Source organism: Miscanthus floridulus, chromosome 6, assembly GCF_019320115.1.
Source record: "Miscanthus floridulus cultivar M001 chromosome 6, ASM1932011v1, whole genome shotgun sequence".
Lineage (NCBI taxonomy): Eukaryota > Viridiplantae > Streptophyta > Magnoliopsida > Poales > Poaceae > Miscanthus > Miscanthus floridulus.
Genome location: NC_089585.1, coordinates 76,213,560 through 76,232,061, shown reverse-complemented (window position 1 = coordinate 76,232,061; position 18,502 = coordinate 76,213,560). Strand labels below are relative to the sequence as shown.

General features: G+C 42.6%; 1 protein-coding gene across 3 annotated transcripts; it reads right to left on the bottom strand.

Moving 5' to 3' along the window:
- Positions 1 to 1,144: 1,144 nt before the first annotated feature.
- On the bottom strand, positions 1,145 to 7,264 carry LOC136456159 (beta-galactosidase 2-like). 3 transcript variants are annotated; one of them, XM_066455938.1, is made up of 19 exons: positions 6,587 to 7,264; positions 6,337 to 6,432; positions 6,138 to 6,250; positions 5,743 to 5,809; positions 5,547 to 5,639; positions 5,320 to 5,463; positions 5,039 to 5,127; positions 4,653 to 4,758; positions 4,477 to 4,564; positions 3,834 to 3,952; positions 3,576 to 3,740; positions 3,224 to 3,393; positions 3,035 to 3,144; positions 2,853 to 2,962; positions 2,649 to 2,759; positions 2,466 to 2,567; positions 2,175 to 2,380; positions 1,773 to 2,091; positions 1,145 to 1,674 (listed from the first exon to the last, which is right to left on the bottom strand). In XM_066455938.1, exons 1-19 carry the CDS (start codon positions 6,752 to 6,754, stop codon positions 1,564 to 1,566), a joined length of 2,487 nt encoding a protein of 828 aa, XP_066312035.1. In that variant the 5' UTR covers positions 6,755 to 7,264; the 3' UTR covers positions 1,145 to 1,563. The 3 variants fall into 3 exon arrangements, with proteins under 3 accessions (XP_066312035.1, XP_066312036.1, XP_066312034.1); XM_066455939.1 differs by having other exon boundaries at positions 2,853 to 2,941; XM_066455937.1 differs by having other exon boundaries at positions 2,853 to 3,144.
- Between the last annotated feature and the right edge of the window lie 11,238 nt (positions 7,265 to 18,502).

Here is an 18,502-nt window from a genome sequence, read left to right as displayed (position 1 = left end):
TTATGTTTCTGATATGAGCTGACGAATTGTGCATGGGGTTTGGCGCTATATTGCTCACCTTTGGTTGATTTCCATTTGATTAGTCTTTGCTATATTGCCTTCCTCCCTAGGCGTCGGGTCTCTCCAACTATTTCAGAGACTACGCAACATGTCTCTATCTAGAAGATTGCAAGGTGAGGCCACTACCAACCTGTGCCGCCGGGAGTCTCATGTTCCCTCACCGAACTAGACCACGTTACTCGCCGTCGGCGATAGCCAAGATGCTGTCTCCACTGCTGACATGTTAGAGGTCCGTGTGTTCGTAGAGGTGAGGGATCTCTCACTTTGTAGTAGAGCTGGTGGGAGTTGGGTGCTCGACGCTCCCAATGGTCACCGACGAATTAATGCGAGGCCGAGGATTGGGGCGGTTCACCAGTTCAGCCAATCCTTTCCTTGTATTCATTATTATCGTTTAGTGGCAGAAAACATGTCTCTTGACAACAATATCTCTATAGTTGGTGACTTTTCATCCATCTAAAGATACGTGAGCCTAGTCTCTACTCTCATATGTGCTAATATGCGTAGGATACTTGGGTCTAGTCTCTACTCTCATACGTCTAGAATATGTTTCATTAAAAAAACCCAACCTTTCTATTAACTGGAGCAAAAAAAAAAAAAAGATCGTTCAGTCAAATATTTGAAGAGGGTTAGCTAACTTATAAGCATCTTATGTTTGGAGGCTAAATATACATTGTTAATACCTAAAGATGGTAGGATATCTTTGTGTGTCTAGAATATGTTTCGCTTTTTTTTAAAAAAATCTTTCTATTAACTGGAGCAAAAAAACAGATTGTTCGGTCAAATATTTGATGAGGTTTAGCTAACTTTTCGACCAAACCGGTAACCCTATTATTTTCAGCCGCCTTGCTTGGCCGGTCAAAACCGAATTTTTATATCCCTGACCGCAACTTGCAGGAGCAAACCAAGTACTACTGCATCTTGCATGATCATGATTTGTTTCTGATGTAAGCAACTGAAGTATTCAGCAAGATGACATTCACGTAAACCATGCCCAACAAAACACCGAGTCAGGCAAATGTAAGACAACTGCTATTTATAATCTGAACCAATATTTTCTTTACTGTTTCAATACTTGCTAGGAAAATTCATGAATGATGGGCCCTGAGCGTTTACATTGCACCCTCCAATGACCAAAAATGAATAATCAGATAATGCAAAGCCAATTGCTGGCTTTTTGGCAATCTCAAACCCAAGAGCCACCGCGCACATGGACTCAGGTATAAGCAGAGTCTCATCTGCGCGTCACTGCCCTGGCAGACCAATTTACACTTGTCTAGAGACCCACAACACTTAATTTCTCACAGCTAGGGTCCTAACAATTTCTTCCATGCAAATCTTATGTAGCCTAAGTTACATACAGATATCAATGCTTAAATCTAACATACAACTAATTCCTGTAACTCCTGACAATCCGTGCGTCACAGTTGCCGCGACTTTCACCCCTTGCCAGGTTGATAGGGTAACATTATTGTAGAAACCAATATGCTATATGGATTATATGACTCAACCGCATATAGCCTCAACAACGGCTCTTTTCATAGTCCCAGGGCATGGATCCCCACCAAATACATCTGGAACCACGCTTACCCCACAGCGCTCTTGACCAATGCAGTTCTGCAAGAAACACCAATTTTAATTGTAGCTAAACAGTAAACACAAATACGACTTCAATGTTGTTGGCTTTACTTGACCAGTGTTTGCAGATCCTTTACCTTCCAAAATATGTCGTATGACTTGTGTGCATGACAGCCACCTTCAAAGTAGCTCCCACAGGAGCCCTGTGGTGTGCCAAAGCTGGCGAACTTTATGTCAGTCATCTTCCGTCCATGATCACACTGGAGGTGGATCTTGGCTTTCTCATAGTCTTTTGTACGCCAGTTCGTCATTGATGGTTGCCATTCAGAGACATCAGCACAGATACTCCCTGTTGTTCTTTTCACCATCGAGATTCCAGTAGGATCACCACCCCACTCCTCAAATATAACCAAAAGGTTCCCCGTCGGATTAAGCCATGAACGTGGAACATGGTACCTGAACAAGCATGACATGAATATAAAGAGCTCCAAATGTAAACTTTCCATGGATATTTCTGCATAAGTATACAAAGTGCCTACCATCTCTGAGAAGTGTCACCACAGTTGGTTTGGCACTTCTTTTCATCATACTCTCCACGGTAATCACAGATTCCACAGGTTCCAGAAGCTTTGTAGCCAGGCCAATACCTTCCAATACCTTGTCCGTTTATCCAGATTTGACCTTTACCCATGCTACTCATATCCAAAGCTAATGGCTCATCCCCGTCAGGTGCATTGAAGAAAGCCTGCACAGGATACAGTAAACGATTTTTTTTAAAAATAAAACGTTTTTTCCACATGGAAAGCAATTAAACTTATGATCTTCCATACCTTGTACCATGTCAGAGGCTGCTTCTGCATGGGTTCTCCCCACTCTACTGAAGAGCTACCACTAAGTGAATGAAGACTCAAATCCTCACCTTTCAGACCAACCTGGACAAGTAGAGTTATTAGGGTTCACGTGTTTAACACATCATACATAAGGTTAAGGTTCATAACAATGGCAGAAGTAACCTTATAGGTCCATTTCTGCCACGTGAGATCTCTTCTTCCCTCATTTAGGCCATCGAGTGTCACAGGACCTAGAATTCCAGCATTCCAAGTCTCAAAATGTTCTCCCACATTCTGCAGCAAAGGTTAATGGAATGAATCTGGAAAGGTTGACACAGCTCAAAGCCAAGAGTACTATCTGCTGTTGAAAAAAACTGGTGCACTTACCGGGAGACCAACTGCTATACTTAAGCATGAAATAGTGTTACTGCCTGGCCAAAGTTTCACATTTCCACGATATGTCAATCTTGGATCATCTACACTTCCATACACAGTTCCTGCCAATGAATTAGAGAGCATGATGAAAATCAAGAGAGAGAGAGAGAGAGAGAGAGAGCCCTTTGTTTTACCAGTTAGTTGTCCATTAACGAAAATATGCAAAGCATGACCAGCCGACATAACAGTTAGCATTGGATTCTTCCCATTACTGAGAAACTGCTCATCCTGAGCAACATCAACGCTGAAAGTGAAACCTTTAGCATCTTCGAAATGTAAAAGCTATTATTAGATTTTCTAAGTTAGGGACTTAGGGTACTCACTATGTTGTATACCATAAGTAGTCTGTGTTATCCCTTGTCATATTTATCTGTTCCAGTAACCCTACTGTTGCAAATGATTCATCACCCAAGGAGTTTATATCCTCATTGTATGATTGCCATGTGAATCCTCCAGCCCATTCCATTTTCATTTGTGAAATCTGACTTCCAACCTGTATAAACATATCAGTATAAAAAGTTTTTCACCAAGAATTATAAGGTACAGTAGCACCAAGGAAATGTTGTGTGAACTCAATATTAGGAAAACCATCCAATTTAAGAAAGTAACTCAATTAGAGTAAGAACAAAAGGAAGTTGTAGAATGAAAAAAAAAGACTCAGGTGCCCAATCTCACCCTGGCAGTGTTGTAAACTGTTGTTTTGCAGTCTGGGAGAATACTTATGGACCAGGGAGGTAGATTATAATGCATTCCATTGAATGATACCCTACCATAAGATACTTTATCCTTGTTCTCAAGGAAGGCCACACAAGCATCAGTGCTTGATCTAAAAACAGATGCCTAAAGAGGAAATTACCAAGAAGTCAGTCCTGTACAAAATATTATTGCATTCAAGAGCAGAAGAATGAACTTAATGCTGTACTAATTAACAACCTGCTGAGCATTGCCAAGTGAAGTTACAATTGGGTCTCCTGCAACCAATGCTGGTTCACAAAGCTTGATAGCTTTATGCAACTCCTTCAAGTGACCCCATTTTGGTTCTCTCAGTAAGCCTGAGGAAGTGAAGGGGAGGAACTCAGATCAACTTGATCAACATAAGGGATTATTTGATTATGAAATGATTGAAATATAATCACTTGCTATTTTGCACCAAATGCCCCAATGTACTCACTCCATCAAAGTAATAAAACAATGCTAGATGCATTTGCTTTTGATTGCAGAAACAATGTCTGACCCAATCAAGTATTTTAATAATCAAGGATATTAGAGGTTACATTTATCTTTATCCAACAATTTTAATAATTAAAACCTTGTAGTCTCACATACTAGGGACTGTGGATGTCAATATTAGTGTGTCATGCTGTTGCCACTGCTGACAGGAAAAACATATCACAAAATACATACAGTTTCATTCAGGATGACTGGAGTAATATTAAATCAACCTTATAGCATCTATGGAATCACATATAGATGTTGCTTTAGGGGAAATTATGTAGCAGTAATCCTTACATGAGAGGAGATTGATGAAAACTGTATAATACGTGCCTTTTACCAAAGTAGAATGTGTTCAACTCACCATATTCATCAATAGGAGCATCATAGTCGTAGCTAGTTGCAATGAATGGACCACCAGCTGTGCGCCCAAAATTTGTTCCTCCATGATACTGCAAAGTGGTGTCATAAGTCATAATTTTGCTCATTCAATAATTTGGTAATAAGCTTCAGCTGCATAGCATGAATCATGGGAGTTACCATGTAATAATTAACAAAAGAGCCACCCTTCTGAATAAACTTGGCAACACCATATGCTAGATCCTCTACTGGTCTATGTGGGACTGGAATACCAAATCCTGTATACCTGCATTCAAGAGAGAAAAAGGGATACATCAGGAGAAATATTTAAAAAAAAAACTACAAGTGTCTGGTTTCTTTTTTTTTATTGAGGAAGCATTTATTAACTCAAGAAATTATATCAAGTTGATAAAACCATGTTGTCCGACTTCTGCATAAAAGCACACAGCCTATAGAAAGTTCTTTTCTTGAAAGATACAGACACACTAGTGACTATTCATCCGTAGACTTGAAAAATTACAAGTTCCTGATTTCTTAGGTTAAGAAAAGAAAGCAAACTAAATTACCAAGATGTCCAAGCCTCAGTCCACATGGTAGGCTTGTGAGGTTTGTTTGGGGCGAACCAGTCACAATAAAATCCGTTGCAAGTATTAATCTGCAACCATTAGATCAAAGTAAGTTCTTGATGAATGAAAAAGGAGAGGAAGAAAATAGCAAACCATCCAACATAGGAGTATGACCAATCATTAGTTTCCTATCTTGGAAGATGGACACAAGTTCAGACCCCAGCACATTAAAGAAATCCTGCCCAAGATGCACACTTAAATAAAGGGAGTACAGGACATACAATTGGATCCGGGGCATCATCTTCTTTGCACATGACCCATGGAACACTTGTGTTGAGTGCAACTGCCATGTTAGCTGCCCATGATGCGTAGGCCTTGGCAGGCTCTCCCTGATCCCACTCCAAGGGCCCAAACTCATTCTCAATCTGCAAGGACAATCAGAATCCAATGGTGGGTTGCATTCAAAAGGATGGCATCAATACATATCAAAGGAGAGTTGCAAACATACCTGGGAGAGGATTATTGGCCCTCCCTGCCATTCAAAGAGCCCTTCGGACTTCATCATGTCAACGATCTTCGTGGTGAATTTCTGCATCTCAGCCTGTTCAAGATTGAACCCAGGGTTAAAAAAAAACTTATCGAGTTTTGCAGTAATTTTAGAAAGGAGAAACACATGAAAAGCAGAGCCACAAATCAATTCTTACCTTGAACGGTTCATTATCGGTCCTAAAGCTGATGCCCGGGACATACTTGAGCCAAACAGGGAAACCACTGAAACCAAAAGTGGGAAGAGAAGCATAGTTTAGCATACTTCACATCACCTTGACATCAATGGATCTGTGTTAATTATTCCTCACTAGCCAAATTTAAAGCACAGGAATACAGGACTGAGTTGTTACAAGCGAACACTCACTGTCAACTACAAGAGCATGAAAACGACTTCAGTAAACCAAATTAACTACCAAATCTCCGCATGATTTTTTTTTCTCAAGAAGAAACTCATACACACCACAAGAAACCAATGGACACAGCAAGAACATCAATGTCGCCCTAAACAATTCGTACAAACATAGAGCAAAACCAAGAAAGTTCCGCTTACCCAAAATTCCACTCGGCGCAGACGTAGGGGCCAATGCGGAGGTGCACGTAGAGTCCGGCCTGCTTCACCAGCTTGATGAAGTGCACCAGATCATACCGCCCCTCGAAGTAGTACTGCGCATGGGCAACCAACCACCACATCAAGAACAGCAGAGGAAGGGGGCAAAGAAACCGACATTTTTACCAGCGTCGGTAACTACCTGTCCACGGGAGGGCTCATGGCCGTTCCAGAAGACGTAGGTCTGCACGACGTCGAGGCCGCCGTCCTTGGCCTTCTGTATCAGATCCGGCCACATCTGCGCGCCAGAAGAAACAAACACGCAACAACCAAGAGGGTCAGACACACTACACCAACCGCAGCGGCGGGCCAGCTAGCCCGCATTTCGGGGGAGAGGAGAAGGACGCCACGCTCCGAAGGAGCAAGACGAGGAGCAAGAGAGCGTCACGCACCTCGGGGACACTCCTTGGGTAGTGGATGGAGCCGGACATCAGGATCCGGCGCTGGCCATTCACCACCACGGCCTTGCGGTCGTAGGTGACGGCCGCCGACACCGCGGCGGCGAGCACGGCAACCGCGACCACGACGGCGGCGAGGCCCGCCGGCGCCGCGGGGGCCATGGAGCGGGGAGGAGGAGAGGAAAGGGAGGGAAGTGAAAAGAAGGGGCAAGCAAAGCGAGAAAAAAGGCCGCGCCTTTCGGTGCTTTCCCTCCACTGGACTGGAACTCTGGAAGCAGGTCGGGCCACCGGACGGACGGAGTGAAGCGCCGCTCACTGTCACTGAGGGCACAAGATGACACTCAGGGAGGTCCGGAGGTATCACACCGATATATCAGTATCACTCTCTCTCTCTCCTCTTCTATGGTGCTTCGCAATCGCAGCGCTTCTCTCTCTGGAGATCTTGCTTATATTTGGCCTTTGGGATTGGAGAAGCGACTAGCAAGTGCTGATTAACCACCAGCCCCTCGCTTTATTGGAATAAAAAATGTGTGCCCACAAGAAAGGGTCGCGAGGATCTAGGAGGGGTATGAGAGCGTGATGGCACGGGACTATGGGAGTCCAGCTAATAGCGTTGTTAATTAGAGAGAGAAGAAGCACAAGAAAGGGAGACTGCATTGATGGACTGGTGTCGTCAAGATGACAGGAGAGAAGACTTTGGCGCGGGGAGGGGAGGGAGGCGTGAATTTATAGAGGGGTCAAATCTTGTTGGGGGTTGCCTTGCCGGTTCGTGGGATTGCACCCAATTGGCCTTTCTCCGTTCTTTGCCGTGCCTTCGGGTGGGCCACTCTTGCAAGCGTGGAACCGTAGACTGAGTTCCTATTTTTATCATGACTTTAGCGGTACTTTTAAACAAAGAAACTATATTTTTCTTTTATAATAAATTAGCATAAGCAGCAATAGCTAAATTTTAGCGAAATGAATGGGGTCTTATTGCTGTTCAGAAGAAACACATTGCCGTATAGTTGAGGGGAAGAAAACGTTCTCTGCTTGAAACTAACCACCAAGGAGATTTTCTCAAAATGAAATTCTTGTTCCATATACATAAGTATTATATCGTCGCTAAGAGTAAGAATAATAAAAAGTTGCAAGTGGACTTTTTTTTAAACGAGTGGATTTTATATTAAGGTGGAGAAGAGAGAAGAGAAGTTGGATTTAAGTTTACATCTAGCCGATAAACAAGCTCTAAGAAATTGTAGGAGAGCAAAAAGTGGACCATGTATTTATAATGAAGTATATGCTAGTAGTAGTAGCCAACTATTATATAGGTGAACTGATTGATTGGTTGTAAATATAAATACACTAGTTGTGCTTTATTAAATGAAACTGTTGGCGTTTGGATGTCTGATCGGATACCCATCCGTCGGATGGTACGTGGCCCGTGTCGATTCGTTTCCCCACGCCTGCACTCCGCACTCATGCCAGCACGCCCTCGCCCGTGTCTGCGTTTCACACGCACACATGGGGCATGCACCACCCGGACATCGCCCACGTCGCGTCCTCTCTCGCTTCCCATGCGCATCCCATGTGAAACACTCCAATCAACTTTTGAAATACCCAAATGCTACGCTTGCAACATACATCTGAAGGCAAATGAAACACCTGAAACATATGTATGAAACACTTGCAAAAACATCTGAAAAACACTTGAAAACCTTTGAAAACGTACGCAACATCTAGATAAAACACGTGCAACATGTGTGTGAAACATATGCAACATCCAGATAAACACACTTGCAACATACATAAAAAAATAGATAAAATATTAGGGATAGACGCTTGCAACATACGTGTACAAAACCATTACAACATATGCACCATCTCGATCCACTTTTGCACCATCCGTATAGAACACTTACTAAAAGTGCAATCAAGCCCTAATTGTAGGTTTTGGTAATAATGACCACGCAATTATAGAACTAATGAGATTTATCAAGATGACAAGCAGTGAATTCATATTCGAGGATGCTACATGAAACGGAGGATCCTCCAATTACAAATGTAGATGGCTTTAAACTCAAAGGAGGTTCAAATTCTTTTATATTTTAAATTTGAGTATAGAAAAAGCCGTACTATAAAGGGGGACACAATGCTTAAGCTAATATATGATACCAAGTGCTCAAACATACACATGCATCCTCATATTCATAATCAAGACAGTCTACACTTCACTCTTACTCTTGTTGTCTTGCGTGGTGCGGCACTGCCACACTTGAAGAGAGGCACTGCCACGACTCAAGTGACCGTTGGGGGCTGGGGGGTATTTATACCATTGCCCTTCCTTCCCAACGGTACTATGCCTCTTCTTCCTCACTCCAGCTCACCCAAAACAGAGCAGGAGCTCTCTCTCTCTCTCTCTTCCACCATTGTTGACCTCAAGCCCCCAAGCAAATTCATTGATTTTTCCATCAATCCTTGAGGGAAAAGGGTCCAAAACTCAATTAGAGAGCAGCTCCATTGATTCCCCAACTCTAAAGAGCACTTGGTTTACGTTTTGGTCGACTATTGTGTTTGTTACTCTTGGAGTTTGGCTCCTAGCCGGCTAGAGCATCGCCCGTGGAGCTTGCCAACTTGTGTGGCAGTTCTGGGAGGTTTATAACCATCTCTTGAAGCTAGTAAACCCACCTCTCATCTCAAGAGTTAAGTCTCTTGACTTAAGAACGAGTAAGGGTTGGAAAGCCCTAAGCCTTAGTGGCTAACCTCAACAACGTGGAGGTAGGCAAGCCTTGGTGGCGAGCCGAACCATGGGATAAATCATTATGTCATTTGTGCTTGATTTACATTACTTACATGACATATTATGGTTGAGGTGATTTCTAGGGTTTCTAGTCAATCTACTTGTGTGTGGTGTTTCTACTACTTTTAGCTCTTGATCTGTGATTGTCATACCTATAGTAAGCTAGGAAATTTCTCTGATCTAAGTTTTTGTTCATGGATTTTGAACTGTGACTCAAAGTTATCTATAGGTGCGGCAGTGCCGTAGTTCGGTAGTACCGCCCTCTAGAGCAGCAGTGCCATAGGATAAATTTGATAAAAGTTTGAGTGTTTTTTGATAGGACTATTCAACACCCTTTACGTCAACCAAAGATCCTACGAGTGGTATCAGAGCAGGTTACCTCATATACGCTTTACCGCGTGAGGTATGAAGCCCAGAGAGGAACTAGTAGCGTGAAGTGGGTGGATGTCGACACAGACAGCAGTGAGCTGAGCGTGTTGACAGCAAGCAACACCACACTACCACATCTTGAGGCTACCGATGCCGAAAGGGCTCTCGATGATAATGAGAGAAGAAGAAGGAATAAGGCAAGAAAGTTAAAAAGAGAAGCAAGAGAGAAAAAGGAGGAGGAACAACAGTTAGAGGAGAAGAAGCAAAGGAAAGAAGAAAAGAGGCTTAAGAGAGAAGCAAGAAGAAAAAGAAGAGAAGCTAGGAAGAAGAAGGAAGAAGAAAAGAAGGCAACAAGTGCATCATCAAGCATATCAAGTAGTTCCGAAGATGGAGATGATTTCGGAAGGAAACAAGAAGGAAAAGAAAGGAAAGGGCAAGGCCAACAACAACAAATATGCCGCCGTATCCTTTAACTACTCTTCTATTCCTATGACTAACCATGATCGAAGGTCTTTCATCAATGTGCCCATGGGCAAGTTACCTTATTTCAATAGAACTAACTTTGCCAAGTGGAAGCACTTGATGAGAGCCTATCTTATAGGGCTTCACCCCAACATTTGGGAGATTGTTTGCAATGGATTTGAGCCACCGGTTGACCCCAAGAACCCAACACTAGAAGAGATGAGAATCATTCACCTCAATGGTCAAGCCACAAGTGTGTTGCTTAGTGCCTTGGATGGTGATGAGTACAATAGAGTGATTAGAGTTGATGTTGCCAAGCAGATATGGAACACTTTGCACCTAGCACATGAAGGGGTTGACAAAGTGAGAAAGGCAAGAATTGACTTATTGATGTCAAAGCTCAACCGATTTATAATCTTAGATGGAGAGGGGCCACAAGAGATGTTTGATAGGTTGATGATGATGGTAGGCAAGATTAGAGGCTATGGTTGTGATGAGCTAGATGATCACAAAGTTGTCAAGATTAAGTTGGAAGCTTATTCACCTAGAAATGAGACCATGGTCACTCTAATTAGAGACAAGAAGAAGTTTGAGTATTTCACACCAAATGATATACTTGGGAGGATCTTGACCTTTGACATGCAAAGAGAAGAAGCACATGAGAGGAAGAAACTTGGAGAATTACAAGCAAAGTTAGAGGACATCAAGATCAAAGATGTAGCTCTCAAGGCCAAAAAATCAAGCAAGCAAGGCTCTATAAGCAAGTCCAAGATCAACCAACAAGCTTCAACTAGCAAGCCCAAAGCAAGCAAGCAAGTTCAAGAAAGAGTAGTGACCACATCATCTTCAAGTGAAAGTGAAAATGATGATCATCAATATGAGAAAGTTGATGATGTTGCTCTCTTTATGAAGAGGTATCACAAGGGGCTAAAGAAGCAAGGCTACAAGGTAGTGAAGAGAAGCTTTCCAAACAAGAAAAAGAGGACATGGTACAATTGTGGAAGCACTGATCACTTCATTGCCAAGTGTCCATATAAGATCAAGGACAACAAATACAAGAAGGATAAGAAAGAGGAGAAGGCCGACCGTAAAAAGAGCAAGAAGTACATGGGAGAGGCTCACATTGAGCATGAATAGGACTCAACTAAAGAGAGTACAAGTGAAGAGGATGAAAAGGTTGCAACTATTGCTATTCACAAGTCATCCCCTACACCAAGGCCCTTCAACGACATATCCGATGATTACTACTACTCCCTGAAAGCTCTAGTTTGGTTTTGGTGAATTGATGAAACCCTAAGTGCTAACCTAGTTTATCAAGTGATTATGACATAGGTAGCACACTTCAAGTAGAAGAAGCTAATGAAGATCATAGCATGACAATGGTGATGGCATGGCAATGATCAAGGGCTTAAACTTGAAGAGAAGAAAGAGAAAAACAAAAAGCTCAAGGCAAAGGTATAACTTGTAGGAGCTATTTTGTTTTAGTGATCAGGACACTTAGAGAGTGTGATCACATTTAGGTTTGATAGCCGTACTATTAAGAGGGGTGAAACTCGTATCGGAATGCGGTTATCAAAGTGCCACTAGATGCTCTAACTCATTGCATATGCATTTAGGATCTAGTGGAGTGATAACACCCTTGATAATATTTGTGAAAATATGCTAACACATGTGCACAAGGTGTGTGCAGGGTTGAGATGGGTTTGGGTCCCTCTCTCCCTCCCGCCGAGCTTGCGAGGCGGGATTCGGCGCTTTCGGGAAAATGAAATGTCTATTTTCTATTGCACCGGATACAAAATTCTTGGTGGTTGGCACACTTGAGCAAGGGTGAAGAAGTTAGAGTTGAAATGGAGTTGATCGAAGTGATGCTGGCATCGGTCTACTGACCAGACACTGGGTCACTCAGCGACCGGACGCTGAAGGGCTACGTCTAGTCGAGCTGTCAGACGGCATAGTGGGTAGGGTTGAGCACCAGACGCTAGTCTGCGTCCGGTCAAGGTGGACCGGATGCGTCCGGTCAAAAAAACATGCCTCGGGGAGCTTACTGGCAACGACCGAATGCTGGGGCTTCAGCGTCCGGTCAGTTTTGACCGGAGCGTCCGGTCAGCTTCGTAGCCGTTGGAATCTGATGAACAACGTTTGAAGCTGGTGACGCGTGGCGTCCATCGGGCGACCGGACGCTGAGGGCCAGCATCCGGTCAGTATGACCAGAGCGTCCGGTCAGAGCGCATTTTGCCCAGTGAAGGGGTATAACGGCTCTATTTGATTGGGGCTCTATTTATAGTCCCATGGCCGGCTCAAGGGAGCCCTCTTGCACATTTTCATTGACATAGCAACCTTGTGAGCCTAGCCAAAGGACTCCCACTCATCTACATCATTGATTCATCATCATAGTGAGATTGGGAGTGATCCAAGTGCATTGCTTGAGTGATTGCATCTAGAGGCACTTAGTGATCGTGTTTCGCTACGGATTTCGCTTGTTACTCTTGGTGGTTGCTGCCACCTAGACGGCTTGGAGCAGCAAGGATCGTCGAGCGGAGGTGGTGATTGTCTCCGGCTCCAATCGTGGTGATTGTGAGGGGTTCTTGACCTTTCCCCGGCGGAGCGCCAAAAGGTACTCTAGTGGATTGCTCGTGGCTTGTGTGATCCTCATCTTGTGTTGGTTGTGCGGCACCCTATTGAGGGTTTGGCGTGTGAAGCCAATTAGCGCGTGAACCTCCAAGTGAGTGAATCGCCACAACGAGGACTAGCTTGCCGGCAAGCAAGTGAACCTCGGTAAAAATCATTGTGTTCATCATTGATTCTGAGGTGATTGGTCATCATTGTTATTCATCTTTGTGATTGATTGGTACTTCATCTACACGGCGGTATAACTATCCTAATCACTCTCTTTACTTTATCACAAACTAGTTGACAAGCTCTTTAGTATAGCTAGTTGTGAGAGCTTGCTTGGTTGGTTGGTGTGGCTCTTTAGTTAGTCCTTGAGAGCACACTAACATAGAATAGTATCTTTGCTATTGTGTGAATTGACACTATCTAAACTAGAATTGTGGTAGGTGGCTTGTATTTTAAGTAGGCTAGCGCAACACTTGCTTCGCCTCATAATTGTCTAACCACTTTGTTAAGTGTTGTTGTAGAAATTTTATTAGGCTATTCACCCCCCCTCTAGCCATTAGGACCTTTCACTCCCCTCACATTTGTCTCATGGCAAAGGGTGAGAAGGTAAAATCAAAATCGAAGGCCAAATCTTCTCCACCTCCTAGTAATATCTCTAGTAGTGATATTAGTGATAGCTCTAGTGATGATGAATCTAGTGATGAAGAAATAAACATGATAACTAAAAATTTAGATGGAAAGACCAAATTATTCATCACTAAGCTAATAGAGGATTTAGAGAATGTTCAAGCCGAGCTAGAATCTAGAGAAGAGACTCTTATCCAACAAGAGGATCTCTACATTGCTAGTAAAGAAGCTCTTGCATTAGAGAGAAGTGAGGTGGAATCCTTGCATAAGGCTTTGGCCAAAGAGCAAGAGGACCATGCTATTACAAAGAAAGTAAATAAAGCTCTCAAGAAAAGTATTGTGACTTGGATGAAATGCATAAAGAACTTGAGATTCAATATGACATTCTTTGGGATAGCAACTCACATCTCCCTACGGCAAAGGAAACCTCTACTCCCTCCGCTAGTCAAGGTTGTGGAAAATATTTTAATCTTGATTTGAATGCCTATTCCACTAACCTTGCAAACATGGAGGCTATGAGAAAGAAAATTGCTAGGCTCAATGAAGTCATTGGAAAATGGTGGATAGGTAAGATCTAGTCCAATGACAAGAAGAATGATGAATCAAAAGGGCCACAATTCAAGTAAGGAAGGCATCCCTCAATCAAGCATGGGCTTGACACACAAAAGGAGCCAAGACAAATGGAAGAAGGATAGTGAATGTCTATGAGTGTGTATAGTTTGAAAGGAAGGGCAAAATTGGTACAGATCAGCCTGCACAAACCGCGATAGTGCAACATCCCTGAGCGGCAGTGCCACGCCCCACAAAAATGGGAAGGCTACAAATTCTGCTCCTGATCAAACTAAGCCCAAGAAGAAGGTGTACCAGGAGAAATAGTTTTTCAGAAGCCTAAGGAATCAGTGTGGGCCACCAAGAATAAGTATGCCTGTCAACCGAAGACTTATGCACCTCGACAAAGCTTGACATCATGCTTTGTTTTGAGGAATAACAACAGTGGGAAAGTGGTTGCAAAATATATTGGAAAGGAAACCAACATATTTAGAATACTTCTATTTGGATTCCTAAGATTCTTGTGACTAACATGCAAGGCCCCAAGTCAAATTGGGGACCTAAATCTAGCAACTAAACTTGTTTTGTAGGCATATTCCTCCGGTGGATCAAGTTGGGTGCTTGATAGTGGATGTACAAATCATATGACCAGAGAAAAGAGTATGTTCTCATCATATTCCCTGATGACGCACTCAAACAAAAATATTGTCTTTGGAGACAATTCAAAGGGGGATGTGATTGGTCTCGGTAAAGTTGCTATAACCCTTGAACATTCAATTATAAATGTATTACATGTTGATTCGTTGAGTTATAATTTGTTGTCCGTTTCTCAATTGTATGATATGGGCTACAATTGTCTCTTTTCGGATAAGGGTGTGGAAGTCTTTAGAAGGGAGGATTTCTCTATTATCTTTATGGGTCAATTAAAGAGCAAGCTTTACTTAGTTGATTTCAACAAAAATAAAACTAAGCTTGAGACTTGTTTAGTGGCAAAATCTAGCATGGGTTGGCTTTGGCATCGCCGACTAGCCCATGTTGGGATAAGAAACTTGGCCAAACTTCTAAAAGATGAATGCATCCTTGGACTAACAAATGTTCACTTTGAGAATAATAGGATTTGTAGCACTTGTCAAGCTGAAAAGCAAGTTGGAGCACCTCACCCACCAAAGAGTATCATGACCACCAAGCAACCATTAGATCTAATACATATGGATCTCATTGGACCGATCACCTACCTAAGTATCTAGGGTAACAAATATGGTCTTGTTATTGTTGATGATTATTCCCATTTTACTTGGGTATTTTTCTTGCATGACAAGTGCCAAGTTGAAGATAAGGTGAAGATATTTGTTCGAAGAGCACAAAAGGAGTTCGGTCTTCCCATCAAGAAAGTGAGAAGCGATAATAGGACTAAATTCAAGAATACTCTAGTTGAGGAGTTTATTGATGAAGAGGGCATCAAGCATGAGTTTTCAACTCCATACACCCCTCAACAAAATGGTATAGTAGAGAGGAAGAACCGTACACTCATTGACATGGTAAGGACAATGCTAGATGGGAACAAGACGCTGGACATCTTTTGGTGTGACGCCATCAACACCGCTTGCCATGCCATCAACTGCCTCTACCTACACAAGAAGTTGAAGAAAACTTCATATGAGCATCTAATCGGTAACAAGCCTAACGTGTCTTACTTTAGAGTGTTTGGGTGCAAGTGTTTTATACTTAACAAGAAACTCAAAACCTATAAGTTTGCACCTAAAGTTGATGAAGGTTTTCTTCTTGGTTATGAATCAAATGAGCATGCCTACCGTGTCTTCAACAAAACCTCTGGGAGAGTTGAGATTACGGTAGACGAGACATTTGATGAATTTAATGGCTCTCAAGTGCAGCAAGTTGATTCAAGTATTGTAAGAAAGGAGGATCCACCATGTGAAGCAATCAAGCAATTGGCTATTGTGATATTAGACCATAAGAAGAAGAAGTCACTGAAGTGGAGGTTCCTCAAGTTGCTGCTGCACCTATTTCCACTAACGTACCTGATGCTACACTGCAGCAAGCATCTGCTGCAACTCTAGAGCACGGCAGTGCCGCACTTGAGGGCGGCAGTGCCGCACGTACACAGTTAGTGTAACACCCCTGGTGTTATGAGCTTATTTAGCACCGCGATTTAGGCCTAAGTCAAATTTTCGAAACGAGTTTCTCGGATTTTTGATTTAAAACGTGTTCAACGCGATACGCGAATCCTGTGTGACTTAGTTTCATGGACTCAAGTAAACACTCAAGTTAAATCACGCCGGGGGTAGAAATATTTAGGAATATCGAACGACAATTCTGTCCAATCGATAGCAAACGGTTCATTCTATTAGATTAAGCATGAAAAGCAACGTTTATAAATAAAATAAAATCCATTAATAAATAGAACGATATACATATATATATATAGCTTTTGAATTAAATTTAAATTCGAGCTTGCTGAAATTTTCTGTGCTTAGACGTTGCAAATTGACTAAAGTAGTAAACCGTTATATATATATACACACACAACAATAGCTCGAAATCAAAGAAACGTGTAACAGTGGCGATAGTGCTGCGGTAAACGTCCCTGTCAGTGCTCTGTGTGTGTGTGCTCTCTGCAAGGCTGTGCAAGTTGACCGACCTCTTGCTTCCTCTTTCTTTTCTCCGTTGTCTGCCTCTGTGGATTGTCTTGCCTGCCGGGTTCTGTCTTGTCTGTCTGCCCCTACTGCTCCTATTTTCTTTATCGCTTAAGCTAGGCACGCACGCACTGCTCCTGATGGTGGATGATCTGAAGATGCAGATACTAACTTTTAATATATCTTACCCAGGCAAGCTCCGGTGCATAACCCCTACTTCCTGTAGTTTAAATTATAATTGTGCATTAAGTTTTAAGGAGTTGAGTGAAACCCACTTGCATATACCTATCTTTATCCTATGAGTCTTACTAATATGATAGGATCATGTAGAATGCTATGCTATAGGACTCCGGTAGAAGTCAAGTGATTGTCTGTCACTCATGAGAGATAGAAAATATATTACTGTATTATTATCACTTGGAAAAATATAAATGGTGGGAAGGTAAAATGGTGACCAAGCAGGGATATGGTTTGGGTATTGGTGGGTGTAAGAAGTTGTGTCACCACAGATGCGGGTCATAGCTTGGTTACACCAGTTTTCCCCTGTCTGGTCGGTTAAGGACCGATCATTGCATAAGACTCTAGGCAGGTCACAAACTTATTATCCCGAGAACATACTTATGTATGGGCGCTTGGAAGACTTGTTGCTCTCTTGTCATGGATCCGGCTCTTTTCGGACCGACTGTTAGGGTTTTATTTTGGTGGAGGAGGTCCTTGCACCGCACTGAGTCCAGGGACTCAGGGGCAGGGGCTCGGAGTCCCAGTTTAGACGGGGACCTAGACACCTAGGACAAGAGAGTGATGGGTTGGTCTTGCTTGTGCCTGGGATACAAGTGGGGCGTGTGTTTTCGAGGGTACCCAGCTGGGGGCATTGATTCGCGAATCGTCGGGCAATCCGATATGGCTTGTCTACGATTTAGCATCGTAGTAAGAACTGAAAGATAAAAGATAAAAGATGGAAGATGGACAAAGGAAATCTGATTGCTTACCACCTGCTTGAAAGTAGCACAGGTGCTTACATAGAATGGTTAGTTAATAAACCAATGCGGCTATTAATAAAAACCGAATATAAGGACGCACGCTTAGTAATGCTTCCTGCAAATGCAATAAACCCACAAGCCAGATAGCCTTGCATATCATTGGAGTCTTTTCTTTCCTCCTATCGGGTAAGTCTTACTGAGTACAATTGAGTACTCAGGGTTTTATTCCCCCTGTTGTAGGTAACAGATGGATGCCAAAGCTGACTCTTGTGTGTGGATTCCTCCTAGTGGGCTCAGCGAGGATTCCTTTATGCCTGCGATTGTAGTTTTTACTTACAACTCTCACCAAATGTTTTTATAAATGGAAGTTGATAATCTATTGTCATAGTTTATTTATCAAGGCTTCGTCATGCCATGAATAGCTAATTATTTTTCCACTGTAACTCTGATCACATGTTTATGTTCCATTGTTCAATTAAATTATTCATACTCTGATAATATGATTTCATTCCACTGTCATAACAATAAATGTTATACTCTGATGCACATGTAAAGTGATGTAAGAAATGGTTAAGAATGATGTAGGCTTTATTCTCTTATTTATGATCCTGATAACAAAAATGTGGATTTTCAGGTTCTCCCTTGGGGTGTGCCCGATGGAACCAAGTAATTTAGTGTTCTCCCTCGAGTGCTTAGTGTCTAATGGAAGACAAGCACTCCTGTGAGGCATTAGATTAGGCGAATCTGCCACAGTCAGCAGTAGCTGATTTGACTCTAGCTTGAGGACAAAACCTACAACCCATATTTGAGCAAGATGGTGATGAAGATCTAGAAGATGAACAAGAAGCCATTGAGCTTCCAAGGCTAAGGCAAACAA

What these genes read in the sequence shown, in the direction of transcription:
- LOC136456159 (XM_066455937.1), bottom strand. Translation starts at nt 6,754, where the DNA reads ATGGCCCCCGCGGCGCCGGCGGGCCTCGCCGCCGTCGTGGTCGCGGTT. An exon ending in GGCAGAAATGGACCTATAAG is followed by an intron (nt 2,568 to 2,648) that starts GTTACTTCTGCC and finishes CTACTTGTCCAG; the next exon opens with GTTGGTCTGAAAGGTGAGGA. An exon ending in CATACGACATATTTTGGAAG is followed by an intron (nt 1,675 to 1,772) that starts GTAAAGGATCTG and finishes TGTTTCTTGCAG; the next exon opens with AACTGCATTGGTCAAGAGCG.